This window comes from Siniperca chuatsi, linkage group LG10, assembly GCF_020085105.1.
Source record: "Siniperca chuatsi isolate FFG_IHB_CAS linkage group LG10, ASM2008510v1, whole genome shotgun sequence".
NCBI lineage: Eukaryota > Metazoa > Chordata > Actinopteri > Centrarchiformes > Sinipercidae > Siniperca > Siniperca chuatsi.
Genome location: NC_058051.1, coordinates 857,532 through 877,534, shown reverse-complemented (window position 1 = coordinate 877,534; position 20,003 = coordinate 857,532). Strand labels below are relative to the sequence as shown.

General features: G+C 43.2%; 1 protein-coding gene and 1 long non-coding RNA gene across 2 annotated transcripts; one reads left to right on the top strand and one right to left on the bottom strand.

Moving 5' to 3' along the window:
- Nucleotides 1-1,830: 1,830 nt before the first annotated feature.
- On the bottom strand, nucleotides 1,831-4,998 carry stk35 (serine/threonine kinase 35). Its single transcript, XM_044212848.1, has 2 exons — nucleotides 4,281-4,998; nucleotides 1,831-2,645 (listed from the first exon to the last, which is right to left on the bottom strand). Exons 1-2 carry the CDS (start codon nucleotides 4,852-4,854, stop codon nucleotides 1,903-1,905), a joined length of 1,317 nt encoding a protein of 438 aa, XP_044068783.1. The 5' UTR covers nucleotides 4,855-4,998; the 3' UTR covers nucleotides 1,831-1,902.
- A 258-nt stretch (nucleotides 4,999-5,256) lies between these two features.
- On the top strand, nucleotides 5,257-19,735 carry LOC122883746. The gene is made up of 3 exons (XR_006379703.1): nucleotides 5,257-14,768; nucleotides 18,249-18,360; nucleotides 18,740-19,735. It is a non-coding gene; the product is annotated as an uncharacterized LOC122883746 (long non-coding RNA).
- The last annotated feature ends 268 nt before the right edge of the window (nucleotides 19,736-20,003 follow it).

The following is a 20,003-nucleotide window of genomic DNA, read 5'->3' as shown; positions in this document are numbered from 1 at the left end:
AGTGGGTTGTTCTCTGATGGGAAATAAGCCAGACTGCGTGTTCGCTGTCAGTGAAAAGGACATAAATATCACAGGAGGAAGTGACTTGTGCAACTGTCGGTGCTTTGATGGAAATTCAGTGTTTGCATAAGAGATGTGATTCACTTCAAGGTGTGAATACGACCCAGATAAACCTCGTGTGCTGTACACGTCAGGTTAAAGATGCTTCACTGTTCACGCATCTCTGCCAATAACTCATTGTCTTCTGCTGGACTCTCCCAGTGTCTCTCACACACACACCCTGACTGTCTCTCTGTTTTTAAAGCCGGGCTGTTTGCCCTCAGGCCAAGGCTGCACCCTGATTGGTTCCCAGAGCCAATCTCAAAGTCGTGCTCTCTCCTGCTTACACACCTCGCCCTGTCCATCCCCCGGGGCCATCGACACACCTGCTGTTACTTAACTCCACTTTTGTATTTGTTAATTCGCGTTCAGCAGGATGCATCTTTGTCCGGCAGCGTGACTGCTGAACTCTTTTAACGTCAGTCATCTTGTTAACCGCATCAATAGCTCACTTTTGTGTCCTGACGTCGGCGCTCTGCAGTAGATACTTTCACTCTTGTAAATCCTGTTTCCTCGTCAGTGACGTGGGAAGCGGCAGTCAGACTTAGGAACTATTTGGAGAGCAGGGACGAGGCCAACGCGTCGTCTTACCAGCCACTTGTGGTTCAGACGTCACTAAACAAATCTCCAGGTTGGCCAAGGAAGCGGAAACCAAAGGTGAACGGTGAAACTGTCCGCTGTAACATCCATCACAGTTTACAGACCCCCCTTCCTGCTTCACCTTTTACCTCTTGTACTAGTTGTACACTACATCATTAGCGACATTTCGATCGGGATCATTTTCAGTCTTACCTCCTAATAAAGTGGTTGACATTAGAGCCCGATATTGTCCTGTCGCAGATATAATCGGTATCAGCGTGCACGTTATCCGACAGGAGCCGATATAAAACGGTTTTCAGTGTATTGGGCAGAAAGATCGGCCTGTGTTTATATCTCGGTGTCGCTACAGTGGTGAGCAGCGTCACATGAGAGAGAAGAAGCAGCTCTCGAGAACTTCCTTTAAACCGGTCGTGAAACGTAACAGCCGCCTCACCACTGGTTAAAACTATAAACCGGCACAAAGATTAAAAATAAACTACCGACATAAACCACCATGTTCTGAACAGACACATTACAAACACTAGGCAGTGCATGCTGGGAAATGTGGGCCGTCGCTATGGCTACAATCCTCTCAGCACCGCACAGCACATATTTACACAGCACAGTTATTTAGCTATTTATTTTATTTTTATTTAATCTTTCTTTTCTCAGTGTTCATTTCTAGAGTTGGTTAATAATGCGCATGCTAAATTATTTACCATTTTAAAGAATATTTCACTTAAAGTCTGGAAGTAATAAAATGAAAAAGTTGTAAACCACAACAACCAGTGACTTCACAGCACCTGTGGCTGTTCAGTGACGGACGCTCCAGCCGGGACAAGAAAGGCTAATGGGGTCAGCTGACGGGAAGATTACCTGCTTTCAGCCCCGGGTTACCAACGGCCAGTGTTCCCTTTAAGCCAGCGGTGGTGAGTCCTGCAGGTTTTAATTCCCAATAATCACTACAGCAGCTCACTTCACTGACTGCCCCTCCTCTCTGGTTAAAGGCGGATAAATCAGTGAAATCAGCTGTCGGTTGGGTTAAAAACCTGCAGGTTCTTCAGTTGTACTCGACTACCTTAAAGAGAACATTCCTAAAGGTAGGAAGATGGTAAGTAACATTAGTAAGTTATCAAAGGAAGTCGGGCTTACCTGGGAAGGAAAGGGGTCCCTTCTTTGACTGGTCAGGGTAAAACAGGGGAGGTTTTGGGGAGGTGGGGGCCGTCACGCAGCACACGTGACTTGGTCCATCCGCACCTCCAGCTGGAGGGCGTCTGGTCGGTCCTGAGGGTTGACTGCGAGCATGTCCTGGAGGAGTTTCTTCACCCCCTCGGACATGGAGCTCCTGGCCTTCTGAGGGATGTGGAGAACCATCTTGGGGTTCTCCAACAGAGCCTCCCCGACAGGTACGATCTCCGTGCCCTGCCGTATGTAGGTGCCCAGCAGTTCACGCTTGGACTCTGCGTCGATGAAAGTGATCCGCTCGATCATCGCCCAGATGATGATGCCCAGGGCGAAGATGTCAGCCTTGGCCGTGTAGTGGCCCTCCCACACCTCGGGGGCCATGTAGAAGTCCGAGCCACAAGCTGACGACAACCAGAACTTGTTTATGTTGACGATGTTGTTCTGGTTGCTGCCTCTGCCGCCTGCTCCTGCGGCGGGGTGGTCTTCGCTGTTCTTGGAGTTTAGGCCAGCGCAAACTTTACTGAGGCCAAAGTCGGCCACTTTGAGAACCGGTGAACCAGATTTCTGCGAGATGAGAATGTTGTCTGGCTTCAGGTCGCGATGGACGATGTTGTTCTTGTGCAGGAAAGCTACGGCACTTGTTAACTGCCGCATAAAGCTCCTGTTGGTCTGGGGGTCGGGCCGGCGGGACAAGATGTACTGGTTGAGGTCCCCGCCCTCGCAAAACTCCATGACGAACCACAGGTAGCACGGCTCCTCTGGGTAGCCCAGGATGCGCTCCCCTGCAGCGTGAACATTGAAGATGGACAGATATGAGCTGATTAGAGAGACAGCAGCAGTCAAGCCTTGACATTTAGTCAGATTATTAGAGCTCAAAGCCAGCGGTGCTCTGAGCCAGGACCAGGACCAGGACCAGTGTAAAAACACCCACTGCAAGCCCACAACGTTTAATCATACACAAGTACAGCGCTACTTTCACTACAGCACAGTATCTGACACGCTAATTATTTTCTGACTGAGCTACGAGATTCTCGGGCTTGAGACCGAACTGCGTCTTCAGTCATCCACAGGTTTCAGGACAAACAGGTACTTGACTTGTTGTGGGACCCTTAAAGACTTCAGGTTTTCCTCCTGAGGAAGCAACACCAGTATCAGTGGTCTGTGATTGCATGTAACAGACAGAGAGATGTGTTCATACTTTCAGCTGTATCACTTCCACTTCAAAGAGTGTCGCCTTCGAGGTTTCAAACCTCAAACCTTTGCACACTTCTGCATATTTCACAAGCAGCAGCAAGAAAACCACCTGGATCCTGATGCATCTCACCTGCTGATCGATTTAGTCAGTAGATGACACGGTGGCGTAAACATACTCACGCTAGGTCAATATTTGGCCTTTGCTGTGAAACGGCACCTCTCTCAAGTCCACTACCTGATCAGATTCGTTATATAGAAAACTATTAAGACCGGGATCCCAAAGTCTTTTACTGAAAACATTAGCACTTCCTGATTCCTGTCTCTTCCTACAGCCAAACTGGCTTTCAAAATGTCCAAACAGGGTTGCTCCCCCGCACTGACACACGAGCGAAGAGGGAATTTAGATTAAAAACAAGTCCTTTGCGTTGTTTCCCCAAATTCTGCATTATCACTTAGATTAATATTTCATTTCAACAGCCAGGCTATTAAAGGAAAAGAAGCAAAGCCTGTAAACTGATTTAGTCACAACCCCGGATTTATAAACAGCACGGGTCAGCACTGGTATTTCAATGCTAAATTTCAATCTTATGAAAATATATTTAACAGCTGATATCTATTTTTCTATCAGGCCTGCTGAGCAATAACACAGGAGGTGATAAGTAGGTCAAACTGGACTGAGGACAACAATGATACAAATACCTAAAACTGCAGCGGTTATAAGATAAAGTCGCAGTATTTTATTATAATATCCCACATGACAGTGTGACATCACTGCTTAGTGTCTGAGGCTTCAGTCAACAGGCGACGGGTTAACATGCTGCCAGCTAGTACACTGTGTTCTCTCTGAGCAGGGAAACACTGAGAGTACACGCTGTACACACTCCTGTGGGTAACGTATAGCAGCCTGCAGGAGGAACTGCTGTGACTTTAAATTAACAAAAGCCTTTTCCAGTGAACGGCCTCACACACACACACACACACACACAGTTTATGATTTAGTTTAAGATGGAGCAACTGCACACATCACTCAAACCATTAATGTAAACAGTCCTTATATTAAATAAGTGACAGAATAACTGTCATGAGCAAAGTTACACACACACACACACACATATACACACATATACATATATATGGGGGTTCTTTAAGAAATGTTTGGGAGCTGCCTCTGTTTTTCTGCATGCTGTAGTCCTGCAGACCGCGAACAGCTGAGGGCTGCATACCTTTCAGTGACGTCTCCACCAGGCGCAGGTACTGTTTGGACCTCTTGTTGCCGTGGCTCATCTTCTGGGCCAGGCCCTTCCTCTGCAGGACGCACTCCTCCAGCTGGACCACATTCTGGTGTCGGTTCTCCAGGCTGGTCAGGGCCCAGAACTCGGCCAGAGCCAGCTCTACGTTTTCCGGGGCGTCGCACTGGAGCCTCTTCACCGCCACCCTGGCCCCGGTTCTCCGGGCTATAGCCTCGTACACAACCCCGTAGCTTCCCCGGCCGACCTCCCGCAGCAGGCTGTACCGGGGAGACATCACCACGGCGGGCTCCAGCCGGCCGCTCCGGAGGAAGCTAATGGAGAAGCAGTCGTCGCCCTCCTCTTCCTCCTCCTCCTCCTCCTCCTCCTCCTCCTGCATGGGCTCCGTGTGATTATTGTCCTCCACCGTGCGGGAGCGGAGGACTTTGCCCAGCTCTCGCTTCATCTTTCCGGCCTCGCTGCGCCTGCAGCCCCGCACACCGCCGCTTACCTTTCTCCTCTTCTTCCCGTCACAAATATCCATAACTTCTTTTTGGATGAAAGTAAGCATGAAGGGAGCGCGTGTCTATCACTCATCACTTTAACTCGAAACGGGAGAAGTCTGCCGCCCGGACGTCCAGCTGCCTGCCGTCGGGAGAGGTGAAGCGCCGGGCTGCGGACAGGTCGGAGCTGCTCCGGGAGGTGCAGGAACTGCTTCACCTCCTAAACAAAATGTTCCAGCTCGCGCAGAGAACAGAGGGCGGGGTCACCTCCGCGCGCTGATTGGCGGAGAGAGAGCGCCGCTCGCTGCGGTCGCAGAGGTGCGGAAACCGCGAGCACGCGAGGGTTTGTTTTTGTTTTGAAGTGGGGCGCGTGCTCCGTTCTGATTTTACATGCTTTGTTTTATTGTTTTAATGCAGATTTTTCTTTATATTTATTTCGTTATCTATGTTTTATTTTTACTTATCCAGTACAAAAATAGTACAAATAGAAATATAGTGAGTCTAAGAAACATTTGTTTTAAATTGTAGAATGAAAACTGCTTAAATTCAGATTCAAGTTCAGACTCACTGAACAGCCACTGTGAAGCAGGTACACATAATATTTAAATAAGAGTGATAGTGATGAAGAGAGTATGTAGCTGCTTATTAAAGATACAAGGACATGTACAGTATTAAATATATAAGGACATGTACAGTATTAAATATATAAGGACATATACAGTATTAAAGATATAAGGAAGACATGTACAGCATTAAATATATAAGGATATACAGTATTTCTCATATCCATGACATAAAAGTGATAGAAACGTGATGCAGGTAATGTGTGCAAACATGTTTTTGAAAGTGACCAGTACATGCAGTTTAGTATATACAGGTACATGTTTATTGTATGAGCACATATTGATAAAAACATCAATAATCATGAGTGGTCATTATATCTTTGAACAAATATTTTAACATTTATAAAATAATAGCAGGTCACATGAGAGGCCCGTCGCAGATGAACCTGTTGTATCAGGTATAACAATATCAGCAGGAATATTAACGGGAAGCCAGATTTCTGCAGGGCTGTGACTAATATCAGGCGTCCATCCCTCTCTCTCCAACATTTCCTGTCTCTCTTCAGCCGTACCTATCCAATATAGGCAACAGGCCCAAAAACAAATCTTTAAAAAAAGAAACTGACAGGTTTAATAACAGAAGGTAACCTGCGGTGATATTCTGCACAGTGTTTTGATATATTTGATGCACAGGAGAGAGCACTTACAGATGTTTTAAACATTTTTATTCATGAAAATAAATCACTAACCACAGTGGGCCTATATAGGCTATGAAGCCTGTTAAAGTAACATTTATAGAATAATTATGAACTTTAATAAAACTATTTCGGAACTTGAACTTAACCACTGCATTTGCAGGAATATTTTAATCCATTTTTTAAAATTTAATTGCGACCTGACGTATATATTTCAACCCCCCGACGCCTTTTTTCAACTTCAAAATGTTTGCTGGGTAGCGCCACTCGGCCGGGCGTGCCCAAACACTTATTCATAAACTTCAACAGCCTATTTAATGGAACATAATCACAAAGTGCAATGGCACAACGTGCTGAAAACATGAGAATAAAAGACTACAGTATGTGCCTGCTGTCACATGCTTTGATGACGGACTTCAGTTTTCTTGTTCTGCTTCCTGTGGAGGCGTCGCCCCTCTTCCCCCCACATCTATGCAAATCTCCGGACAGGGAAGGAGGCAAAAGAGACGACTGAAATAGACGACTGGTGCTTGGTGACACTGTGAGAAGCCGTGCGTGGCTCAAGGCCAGTGGGCCCAGGACCATCACGAGCGTCACACGAGCGCTGACAGTGAAAGTCCATTTGTGATTTTATTGTTGTTTGCACTACAGACTGTTCTCACGTTGCAGCGCTTTACTTCTCTACATTTAAGAAGCCCCCAGAAGCTTGGGAGCATGTGTGCCGTAGGGAAGTCGATCAGGTACATTTCTGTTTTGTCCAATAACATGTGGTGGAATCCTGCCTTCCCTAGGCTTCCCTAGTTATTGGTCAACGTGTCTCTACCACTGTGTGAATTAGGTCATGGCCAAGTGTGCAGAGGTGGGGCAAGAGATACAATGCATGACGGCCCACCCTGGACTAGAAGGGGTGTGCCTCAGTCCAAGGGTCCTGCAGGCTGCGTGCAACAGCTGCAGGCAGGACTGTATGTATTGTCTTTGACTGAATACCTCGATATCAATATTGTAGGGGTGACAGTGGGTGCTTGCATCACTTACTTACATGTGAAATGTTTTATTAACAATTATTCGTAAACTTAAAATGATCACCGAGCAGGTAGAGGCAAATAATGGATATCATAACTACATTATGAGCAATACCAACCGTGTACAGCAGGTCATAAACCCCTTTCTAACTAACGTACAGTTACCTTTATCACTTCAAATGAACTACTCCACAGTTCACCTGGAACTGATCACCTCTTTCGAGCAGACTCTGATGTGCACCAGGGTTTAATTAGGGCACCCTCACCGACCCAAACCAACAGCACCAAGGCAGCACAAGGATGGGATTCAACTGGAACAAACACCGGGTGGCGGTGTGAAAGCGACCCAACACTATCCTCTAATGCAGATGCGGTGGCCTTTTAAAACAAGATACATGCGTCCTCGTACTTGGAGCTGAGGGGAGGGCGCACTGGGATAGTAGCCAGCAGGTCCTTGTCTGGCTTGGGATCAGCAGTCACCTCCTGGCAGAGATACTCCAGCGTCTTCAAGATGTCAGCTGAGTAGTTTCCCCTCTTCCTCTTCAGAAGCTTCCCCTTCACCCTGACGTTGCCCTTTCGGTTGCGTGCAGGAGGTCTGTGTGCATTCTCATTGTAATGCAGAGCAGCAAGGAGAAGCAAAAATACAATAAAACTAACTGAAATGTGCATTTCAGCTACTTTTCTTCGATTTGAAAACATCCAAACACGTACCTGCACAACATCCCGTGAAATGAGTGCACCACATTTTGGGGGCAGAACCTCAACCCAGGACCGTGGTAGGACTCGATGGAGGAGGTCTGGACTGTGCTGCTCATCTTGACGGTGTCCTTTACCATCGACACCAGTTAGCTTCTCGCTAACCTTTGTACCTAAGATTTACAAAATTCACAGTTAAGTGAGCCTTAATCATTGTCTCAAAGGTCTGTACAAGCCCACAGTTTAGAAGAAAACTCACCAGTTTCTTTGAGATTGCTTAGGACAAGGTATCAAATCATTACAATAACTGTACATCACAAAGCATCCTTACAAGATTTACTAAACGGAAAAACATAATAATTTTTAACACATGCTGTATACATAGATTAAATACACACATTTATCCAGATACCACACATCAAAAATGTGCAGAATGTCAGGCTTCTCCTCCCTCAGGTACTTTTGGATGGAGCTGTGGACTGAAAGCCCTGTCGCCAAACCTTCCTTCTCCATCCTCAGGCTGTTGCCCACAAAACATTAGCATTACACACTGATGCACAGACAGTGCATTGCAAAAGTATTCAGATCTTTAAAGTAGAAAAAAATCATCAGTAGTCATATTTTGAATTAAGACATAACTTGGAAAGAAATATTACAGCATTATTTCTTATCCTGTAACAAAGTGAGGTTTTATCAAGGGTCTGAAAACTTTTTCCAGGCACTGTATATAATGTAAATACTGAGTGTGCACAGTGATTTATCAACGTGACAAAACGTTATGGAATCAAGACTTTATCATAGTAAATGATGCTTCATAGGAACAATTACGTAGATACAAATTAGGATCTCCCATCAGCATAGGTATGATGGCTAAATTACTAATTACTAATAATAATCTCCCTTGACTTTCCCAAACTATTAAAGTTTGTCCACATAGCAGTTTCCTGTGTTTACACAAGTTAATATCGCCAACCAAATAAGCTTTCACTGCATCCTCTAGTGTCAAATGATCATTAATTCACTTATTAATTATTCATCGCTGTGTTTATATCATTCATTCGTGGTTGCATTTATTCGTTCATTTGAGTGTCTACTAGTCGTTAGTTTGCTTGTGTGTCTAGTAGTTATTGTGCTGTGTGTGTAGTTAGTAGTTAAATAAACATTTATTTGCCGCTCAGACGCAAAGAGGCATGACAGTGCGCCTCCGCAAGCTTGGAGGATGAGGTATGACCTTCAGCTTCTACTATAGTACTTCTTTTTTTTTTTTTTTTTACTTTGCACACCATTAAGTTATTTGCCAAAAACAGTGTGGCTAATCAACATTGTCAGAAAATGACTCCGAAAAATATTACATATAAAAATCAATATTAAATCATTGAAAATCAGTATCCTTGTAAATTACTATTTGATCCAACTCAAATAGATGTAAGTAAGGGATATTATTAAAAATGTAAAAAAAACCACACCTCTGCTGGTCATGATGAAATTAGTAGTTTGTTAGTAAAAGAGGTATCTAATTATATTCTGGAACCTCTCACTCACATTTTTTGGCAGATCTATGGAAACTGGTATTGCTCCTAAAGATCTTTAAAAAGCAGTATTTATTTTTTTTTTTTTTTAAGATCTTTCTAAAGCGCTTGACGTTAATCGTGATATTTTGTAAGCCAAATTAAAACAGGCCAAGGTCATACACTAAAGTGGTTAACTAGTTATATGAGTGAGAGGGAGCAATATGTAATAACAAATGTTTGAGCTTCAAACGGAGTCATATATAACATGTGGGGTGCCACAAGGATCTGTTTTAGGACCCTTATTATTTCTTATTTATAGGAATGATTTGTCATGACTCTTGTACCATTTTGTTTGCTGATGATACTGAGACGACCCTCTCCACGCTGTCCGCCCGTTACTTGGCTTGTGTGGCTGCTTTTTTTGCAGGTACTGGAGGTGGGCGGGGCAGAGGGTCATCAGCAACACACCTGGGCCCTGTGTGCCAGTGCTCCTTCAGAAACCCTCTCGGAGCTCAGTTGCTGGGTGCTCTCCTCCCTCAGTCACCCATTTGGTTTTTGGTTGTTGCAGCATGCAACGCTGCACCCACAGACACTGCTGATCTTAATGATTACAACACCAATATGTTTTATCACAGACAGATTTACACACTTATGAGGAAATGTTGAGTTGCACGATGGTTTCAACTTAATAAGCTCTCATTAATATCAAAAAGGCACATCACATTTAATTCATGACTAGTTCTTTACTTTTATCTGTTTTTTACATGATTGTTGTTTTGTGAACTCTTCTGTTAATTTTGTGTGTTTCTTATTGTCATTTATTTTCTTTGTAATTTGCTAAATCATGTTGTATTTATTAGTTTAGTATATTTTTCTTTGTTCTCTTCTTTTCTGAAGTTGAGGTCTGTTGCATCAGCTATTATCTGGTTTTATGCCGTTGTATATGTGTGCAAACAAAAACAAAAAAACTAGCAGGAACCTGCTGATTTGGGGAACTAATAAAAAACTGCTGGTTTGAGTTGACACCCACGATAATGTGCGGCAGTGTGTGCAGCCTGTTAGTCTGTTTGTGGCCCCTGGAGTCGTTGCTATTCCTTAAATCCAAACAAGCCCAAAGGCAAACTGACCATCAGAGTGATTTGCCATCCTGAGAGCCCTTTGCTTTTGCTAGCAGGGCTAAAAACCCAACACTGTCAGATGAAAACAAGCCCTGCTTTTGTATTATGCCATCCCATTGTGGCATTCATTGCCTTGAATACCAGGCTGGCTGGACTTAGAGAGCAGACTGTCTATTGTCACAGCTCAGTGGCCAGTGAAGCTTTATTTGTGCCTCTAATCAAAAGGGGAATTTACCGAGGCTTAGGCCACTGCACTGCAATCAGCAAGAATCTAACTGAGGACAAAGCACCACAGACTCTTCGCTTTGCAGGGCGCTGCATACTTAGTTTATTTCTCACTGCTTAAGTGTCACATGTGACTACTTGTCCCAAAAGTAATGAGCTTCAGGCTTTTCTTTAGCACAAAAAATAACAGTATATAACCGTGCTTCGTCTTTACCACAGAAAACTTCTAGAAGGTTGACAGATAGAAAAAGATTATATCTTTATCAGATTACAGTGAAAGAGGTTGCGGGTGATGATAGTGTGGCGGCAGACAGGAAACAAGGGGAGAGAGAGGCGTTTGACATGCAACACCAGAGCTGCACCAGGGACATTGCTGTTATATGGCGTGGATCACTCCGTGCCCTGCCATTTTCATTAATATTGGGTTTTTTGCTGTGCATAAAAGTATTACCAAACTGATTTGCAATTAATCAAGTCACCATAAACACCACATAACGAACATGGAGCCGTCAGGCCCCCCGACGGTCCGGGGCCCCACAGGGCAGTAAGTCAGTAATCCAGCCTCCCATCAAACCAAAACGCCCACTTGTACTGACATCGAATGTGCTGCACATTCATGCTCTCCGAGGGTGATTTTATTGACCTGACAATCTTTCCTCTAGAACCACCCTGTAAACACACTGCATATATATTATTATTATATATTATTTAATAAAGCTTAATTGTAGAAGAGATGCCCATATGTTTGTTGTTCTTTCCATCAAACGCTGTTCTGGCTGATCGCGTGGTTTTGGACTTTAAGCCTTGTGAGACGAGACGTTAATTAAGATAAACTCAGAGCTGCTTGGCCTTGGCTTGCCTTCATGCGTGAGGTGTTGGAACACGCCACAGCTTCCTACACGCTCAGCCTCTTTATTTCAGAGGACGAATCAGGGCCAAACACGAGGACGAGGAGGGGAGACCGAAAGAAAGACAAGAACATCTGCAAGGCTGCATCTGAAAAGATGGAGGTGGTTAAATAATGAGCTGCTTCAGAACATAAAACTATGGGAGGAGGCAGAGAAGAGGAGAGATCGTTTTACTCTTTGAAAAGGTATCATCAGCGTGTCATGTTATGGCCTCAATATTATTTAAAAAACATTATTTGAGTGAACACAAGAGCGTTTGGAAAATCTTGCAGTGAAATTAAAATATTTGTAAGGTCAGTTTCAAAATAATTATTATTATAATTGCAGTTTCTAGATCTGCAGAAGAGAGAAAGGGTTTTATTTTCACAACAGATCGTGTGTGGAAAAAGCTCCTCCTAACAACAGATTTATTTGTTTGTCAAAGCTTAAAGCTTAAATCAAATATTTCTACTAAGCTGGAGACATTTTTAGACCGTCCAGCATTTGACATCCTGGAGACAATTTAAAAGAGACGAGAAGATACGGCTGCAGGACATCAGCGTAACAATGGTAGGAGATGCAGTGTTTTTAAAACAGACGCCAGTAGAAGCATATATACTCTATATATACACATAATGCAAGTCAAAGTGGGCCTAAAAGGGAACACGGGGGAACACCACGAGAGACACGGGCACAAGAGGACAAACAGTTCACTGATATATATCTTTCAATTAAAGGCAAACTTCTCTAAAGAGGAATCACTGAATACTGAGGAGGGGACATTACAGCTTTCTTTTAGCTTTTGGAAACATTTGATGACTGGTCATTAGGCCATTATTGGAGGTGACAGTTTTCCATGTGTTGGGGGGATGTGACACCTCGCCCCCCCAGTGATGGAGGTTGATTTTCTTACTGAAGTCTGTCTGAACATTGTCCTCTTGCCGTCCAGCTGCCATGTTCCGCATGAGAGAAGAGAGGAGTTGATTGAGATGTTGATGTGTTCACCTGAGTCTCCTTCAGTTATCACTGTGGCTCAGAGCAATGAGCTTAACGAGCAGCAATGGGTAGTAGTGCTTGGAGGACTTTTCGTCCTGGGTTTCGCCTCTCAGGCTGTGTGCAGCCTGAAAGGAATACCTGCAGACACTACTCAGGGCTAAAGATGGGTACAGCTGGTTACATTTTTAGATTCAAAATGTATTTAATCTGTATTTTTATTAACAGTTCATATTGTCCTAAATTAAGTCAAAAATTAGATCGTTAAGCACAGTGCTGAGTAAAGATGCAAGTACAACATTATTATCTATAAGGTACGAGGCATAGCTTATATAAAGGAACCTGAAAGGAAAAGGTAGGATTTCTACAGAGGTTTACATTGTATTTTTATTTTTTGTTATACCCCAATTATTGTGGAAAGCACAATAACCAATTTTATCATGATTTGTTTATATTTGCTCGATTCATTAAAATGTATAAAAGGCAGGAAATAAGTGCATGTATACTCTGTTGCCAGCGGCCAGTTGCGTTACACTGACAGCTGTTTCCATTATTTTGTCCAGCCAATGAGAGTGGGCTAAACAACAGAAACCCCTCTCGGTGCAACACGATGCAGTTCAACAGCAGCACAAACTGCATCCTCTGTGATGATCCGACACTTGAATCAACACGTTTCTAGAACAGCTTCAACGCAAACTGAACTTTACAACCTTCATGAAGGAGGATTTATTGCAGAGCTGCTGTAGTATTATTATTATTATTATTATTATTTTTTTATCAACAATCCCACCGACTTTACCCAGAGATTGGTCCGGTGTGTGGTGTCAAAGAAGGCAGAGTTCGTACCTCCTTTCATTTATAGTGTACAACCGAGCGCAACACCATTAAAGCCTCTGAGGAGAGACTGTCTCAAAGTGTGCGCCCCTTTCATCCCGATTTGTGCTATTCACTGCCTCCCGTCCGTCTCCATCACAGCAGGTTTGGAGCGTGGCCATCTGAAACAGGCAACTGCACATCATCAAATGGAGTGTGACAATTTTGAGATTGCATCTGTGAACTAAAGAACAATGGAAAACTAAAAAGAAAACCTTGTGTTGCTGCAACATGAAAGATACATCCTGCAGATGTGCTGGGCAGGAACCTGGGGTCCTCGGGTGCTCCAGCATCAGACACCCTCACCCAGGCGAGCCAGCTGGGGCTGATCAAATCCCAGCCTGCGTCCCAGCAGCGTTCGCCCACTGATCTGCCCTCTTGATCCGCAGCCACCTACTGGCTTTCTCTCAAGAAGCGCAAAGGCTTTGCAGAGCGAGCGCCCTGCGGACCCTCGACAGCCCACCTCTGCAGGCTCACAGCGAGTCCTCCAGGCTTCCAGTTGCCGGTTGGCAGCAGTGGTGAGGAGGCCAGACTTTGCTCTTGGTTCGGGGTGGGGCTTCTCTCCGGCTCTGCAAAACAATAAACATGAAGAAATATAAAGCAAGTACTGCAGGTCAAGAATCCTAAATATAACATTTGGGATAGGATATTAAAGAATATAAAAAAAAGAAAATAATAAAGAATATGTACAATATGACTGTTATTTAGCAATCAATTATTAATTAACAGTCTAATGTATTTATAGTAGACAGTGCTGGAGGAAGTATTCAGGCCTTCTACTTCAGTTAAAGTACTAATACCACACAGTAAAATACTCCAAGTAAAAGTCCTGCATTGAAAAAGTAAAATGATGTAAGTAATATCAGCAAAATGTACTTGAAGTGTGAAAAGTAAAAGTATTCAATGCCGAACAATGTCCCCTGTGGCTGTTATTAGATATTATGTCATTAGATTATTATTACTGATGTATAAATGTGTAAGTAGCATTTTACTGCAGCGGCTGGTCGAGGTGCAGCTCATTTTAACTTCATACATACGCTTGGCTTGTTTAATCTGTAACAGGGCATCATATTATATATAAAATCTTAATTTGTCCAGTAACTAGTAACTATAACTGTGAAATAAATGAGGCGCAGTACAAAGCGCAACATTTCCCTCTGAAATGCTGCTGGTGGGTGACGAACATCAGAGAAACGAATAATGAGAGAAATGTGGTTCAACAGTGACACGTGTTCGTACAGAGAGCAGACAATGAAGAGGAGAGAAACCAGACAATTACATCTCTGTTGCTGCTTGCTCCCCTGACTGATGCAAAAATAAAATAAGACGAAGAAGAAGAAGAAGAAGAAGAAGAAGAGCTAAACTACAAATGTTGTGAATACATGTAGCTTCGGCTCAGGTATGTTATGTTCTGTGTGTTTCTGCACTGCAGCCTTCACACATAGTATAATATAAAGCATGCACTCCTGACCTCTTGTGGCTGAACTGGAATAACATAGTGTAAATTGCACCGGTCATATATTTTTGTCTGTAAGTCAGTATACTGAGATACAAGCATCAGAAGAAGAATGAGTGTCTCTTGGATGATGAGGTCCAGGAAGACCTCAAAGTCTGGGCTGATGGTGAAGCGCTGGAGGACACGTTGAAACACTTTCAGCATGAAAATGATCAGATTTGAACATTTTGATTAGCAGTATAATGGTAATGTATTGATATAATATTGGTTTTAGACATAAAAAAATTCAAATCCTACACGTCTGACTGAAAGAGAATCAAAAGCAGTGATGCTGCACAGGAAGAGGTGTGTGTGTGTGTGTGTGTGTGTGTGTGTGTGTGAGTGTTCAGAGAGATCGTGATCAAGTGGAGGTGGGTATTCATGCTCCATTCACACTCATGGTGCAGCTGTGTGTGTGAGTGTGTGTGTGTGTGTGTGTGTGTGTGTGTGTGAGTGTGTGTGTGTGTGTGTGTGTGTGTGTGTGTGTGTGTGTGTGTGTGTGTGTGTGTGTGTGTGTGTGTGTGTGTGTGTGTGTGTGTGTGTGTGTGTGTGTGTGTGTGTGTGTGTGTGTGTGTGTGTGTGTGTGTGTGTGTGTGTGTGTGTGTGTGTGTGTGTGTGTGTGTGTGTGTGTGTGTGTGTGTGTGTGTGTGTGTGTGTGTGTGTGTGTGTGTGTGTGTGTGTGTGTGTGTGTGTGTGTGTGTGGCACTGACCTTGCCCCTCTGTTTGCCTGCAGAGGTTTTGTGTTGGAGCCAAGTTCTGGCTGTATTATTTTGCCTGTTCCGCTCCCGGATAAGTATCTTTCACAAGTTTCAGGGACATTTACTTTAGCTTCTGACTCAGACACGCTTACAACCACATCTCTGTGCGTGTTACCACGGCAACCTGAAGGCCGATACCGCTGAGGTAGAACCGTATGGATGGAGATATGGAGACGCTAGTCTCTTGGTGTCTCTTGTCTTTAGTTTCCTCTGTTGTGAATTCATTAATCGGAGGACATTCAGGTCTCTGAATGCAGCACTGAGACCAACTGAAGTCAGTTTGAGATGAGATACTATTACAGATTTCAGTATTTTACATTCTCATGGATATGGAGTGTTTTCAACTCTATACTGGTTTAACTTTTACCCACTGGGCACAAGATGGCAAGGAAACAGAAACACACCGACTGTTATACACATAGTACAGTAACAGTATAACAAAAGATACAGCATGACACCAGAACAGCTCCTCACCAGTGCTGGCTCTCGCACTGGTGGCACTGAGCATCATCTCAAAACCAGCAGACACTTTACGTAATGAGCCAAAAGGCTGGTTCTATGGAGGACACTGTTCTCCTCCGGGACGCAAAAATATACAACACCCCAAATACTATTCTGCACAGCAAATATTAAAGCTGCTCTAATCAATATTTTTATTTGAATAATGCATCAAATGGTGTCATTCACAGAGAATATTCAGCTCTAGGGAGCTTTTGGGCCTCTTTCAACTGCTTTTAACAACTTTGCTGTTTTGGTTTCCAGCAGCTGTTTCCAGAGATAAACCTACCGTACTCTATGGAAAGCCAAGTGGACCATAAACATCTCAGAAGTGTAGTGTACCATCCAACAGGCACGTTACAAAAACGCCTGCTGAGGCTACAGTAAACCCCTGGGCAAGGCTACAATCGTATCCTGCCGAGGCGACAATTGTAGCCACACGCAGGTGAGGCAGGCTTTACTGACTTACAATAGTTGAGGCTTCGCATGATGCTCACTGGCTCTGTAGATTATTTACTGCACCTGTTGTTGTTGTTGTTGTTGTTTTTGTCTAGCTGTCAAGATATCCATCCTGATGAGGAGGTTCATACAGTGCGACACCTATTGGTCATTGTTTGTAACTACTTTTGGCGTGCTTGCTGTCGGCTCTATGCCATTGATCTTTCTAATTATTGAGGACAGACTTTACTGTCCAAAGTACATCCTGAGGAAAACTTAAAATTAAAGTGTTTTCATTTTAAAAATAGACATGATGCGTTAGGGTCACTCAGCTGCACATGAACAGGCAATACAATAAAATGCTGTTGCATTACTTTATAATCCATGCATCAACAACAGAACATTTGAAAATGAATACGAAAAACATTTTTATTGTGATTGTAGGTCATAAAACAAAATTAGGTGTTATTATTCAATTATAATTATAAAGGCTAAAAGCCATCATACCGCCAACACAAGTAAGATAGATAGAGTACTTTACTAATTCCAGCAGGATTTTTTTCTGTTACAGCAGCTTAGAGCATTTAAGACAAGATAAAAAGCAAAGAAACATACTTATCAACAATACAATACTTGATATTTCCCCTTATGCAGATATCTCAGTGTTAGTGCACTGACCTTTGATTCAAGTCCCACATTGGGCAGTTCTTTCTTTGCGTCTCGGCGAGGCTCCAATTGTCACCTGCCGAGGCTACGATTGTCGCCTGCGGAGGGGTTCATTGTAGCCTCGACAGGCGTTTTTGTAACGAGCCTGTTGGATGGTACACTACGTTTCTGAGATGTTTATGGTCCACTTGGCTTTCCATACATGCTCACAGTTAGCTAGCTGGTGAACATAGTGGAGCCTTTAGCAGCTAAAGAGCCAGATATTTCCCTCAGGAGCTGCTGGAGACCAAACAAAGCTAACAGAGAGAATATTGGACTGGCGTTCGTCTCGATTCCTGCAGCTGAATACAGGTATCTAACTGAGTGAAAAATAAAGCACTTTTTACATCCTGCAAACAGCTGTGAATTACATTATCACAACCGGCTCTGCAACAAGATATAAGAGGTGTGTAACGTCCATGTCATGGGATCTTTTGTTTCCTATTGTTGTTTATAGTACATGAATGTGATGTAACCCTCAGGTGCTGAAAGTGGGTGGAGGCAATGAAGTGAGAGCTGGCTCCCACCTCCATGAAGTCATTCTCACGACTTATGGATAGCACTTAATTTCTCCACAGGGAGAGCTCTAAAACACTCACACTACCACTGATTTATCTCTTAACTTCTATAATCATACGTATTTTCCAGGCAACAAATCATTTATGTTTAAGGATTTTTCTGTTTTACGTTTTAAGGAATAAAACTCTTGACTGTTTTGCTCTGTTTTCACTATTTCAATGTACAGATGACAAGATTTGTATAGATTTATTAGACTTTTCTCTTTCTTATTTCCATTTGGTCTGAATATGTTTTTAGTTTTTGCCACCAGAGTTACCATGATGCTTTGGGTGGTATGTTGTGATGTGACTACACACTCAAAAAAACTGCTGGACATTCATTGGATGGCATTTCAGGTCGATTCCAATATGATACATTCACAACCAGGTGTAATTTAGTTTTTTTTTAACAAATCTTAATTGCCCAGGTTGGACATGTAACGAGAGTGAAGTTACTCAGTGTCGGTGAGAGGAGAAACGTCACGCTCCCGCTGTGGACCGCCAGAACTTGGGATTTCTGGTGGCCAAAGTGAGAATTTGGTGAGTGTTTCAGACGTTTTCTAACAATAACTGTGTCATCATAAGTTTGGGGCATTTTGAAATTGTCAGCAAGTAAGTATTTACCGAGTATTTTAGTGTTTGTAGACTTGTTTTTTATTGCATATTTAAGGCGAAGATTTCTGGGGCTTTAGGTAATTGTTTAATCCTGGTGTCCTGTAACACTCATCTTCCTGGAAATTGGTTCACTTAATTCAAGACTAGACTAAATCCAGGACTATTAACAAAAAACTACAAAACTACAATAACTCTGCCCCAGCCCTCAGTGACTCTGTGTTTAATGGGATGTTTTTGTTGGTTTTGACCATTACACACACAAACATGTTTCTTCTTTTTTGTGTGTGCGTTCTGTGACTTCAAGGACCGTGACCAGGCTGAGAAAGAGGAGGTGGTCCTGGGATCTGTGTGGTCCAGGCAGAGGGCGGAGAGCAGTCACCAAAAGACGTGATGATTGGGATTGAAGGAGTAGTGCTCTGTGCCTGCGCAGTGCTCACGGGCCTCAGTTATGCTCTGGGTCTGAGCTGCCCATCCAGCCTTCCAGGTCTTTCAAAAACTCTTGCGGACTCTGGATGGGCAGAGGCTGCCAGAGTCCAAAAGCAGCAGCTTGAGATGTTTGAGTGGATCTGGTAACGGCTCTGGTAACTAACATTTGTATTTTTTTTACTTGGAGACAGTTTCAAAATGACATCTTTTCGGGATTTCTGATTCAACATCTGTTGTCAGGCCAACACATTGATACTGGTATATCTGCATTAAGCTTACATCAGCTGATGTATTGTTTCCAGTTGTTCAATTACAGAAAGGTGTTATGAACCTAAAATTAAATGTGATTCACAAACTGTGGGCTCGTGTTGTGAGGCAGCAACAAAATATGTACAATTTTGATGCGTGTTTGTTATTTAGTTGTAGCAAAGTGTTGCCACGGTCTAAATCTGGAGTTCGCCTCTGTGAAAGTTGACAAAGTCTCTGTCTTTTTCTCTAACCATTAACACCTAACATCCTTGCCAAGCCACGAGGGGCCTCGCCTACAGGACGGCACAGCGAGGTAAAAGGTGTTGTTTGCCTTGATGGACTGCTGGATTTGTAGCTCTAGCACCTGCAGCTCTTAATCTAACAGCTCATGGTAGCTGATTCTTCTTGTTCCGTTCCTCCCTGCCATTAAAAGTGATCAGCTGATTTCGTGCAGACCAATTTCTGTTCTGCAGTGACGTGGCCAACAGAGCTCTGCGAGCAGCACATCCCTGTTTCCTGTTTTAATGCGTACATGGTCTCATGGGTACAGTTGTTTGTGCCTCTTTTTTTGCCATTGTGCAGTTTTGTTAAATTCATGAAATGAATAAACACAAAGGCTATTTGATTTGTTTACTTATTTGTGTACATAGTGTGACTGCATATCTGTGAAGGCATGTTAACAATGTGAAAGACATGCATGAAAACAACGTGTTGAATTAGTGAAATGCAGCCAAAAGATAAAATGCGTTGGAGCAGAGTCATTTTGGTATAAATGACTCGAGGAAAAACACATTGGGTTAATGTGACATAGTTATGTTAGATCTACCAGAAGGTTACATGTAATGTACAATGTAATATAGCTTGATTTACAGGAAAATTACACTGGTTCGATG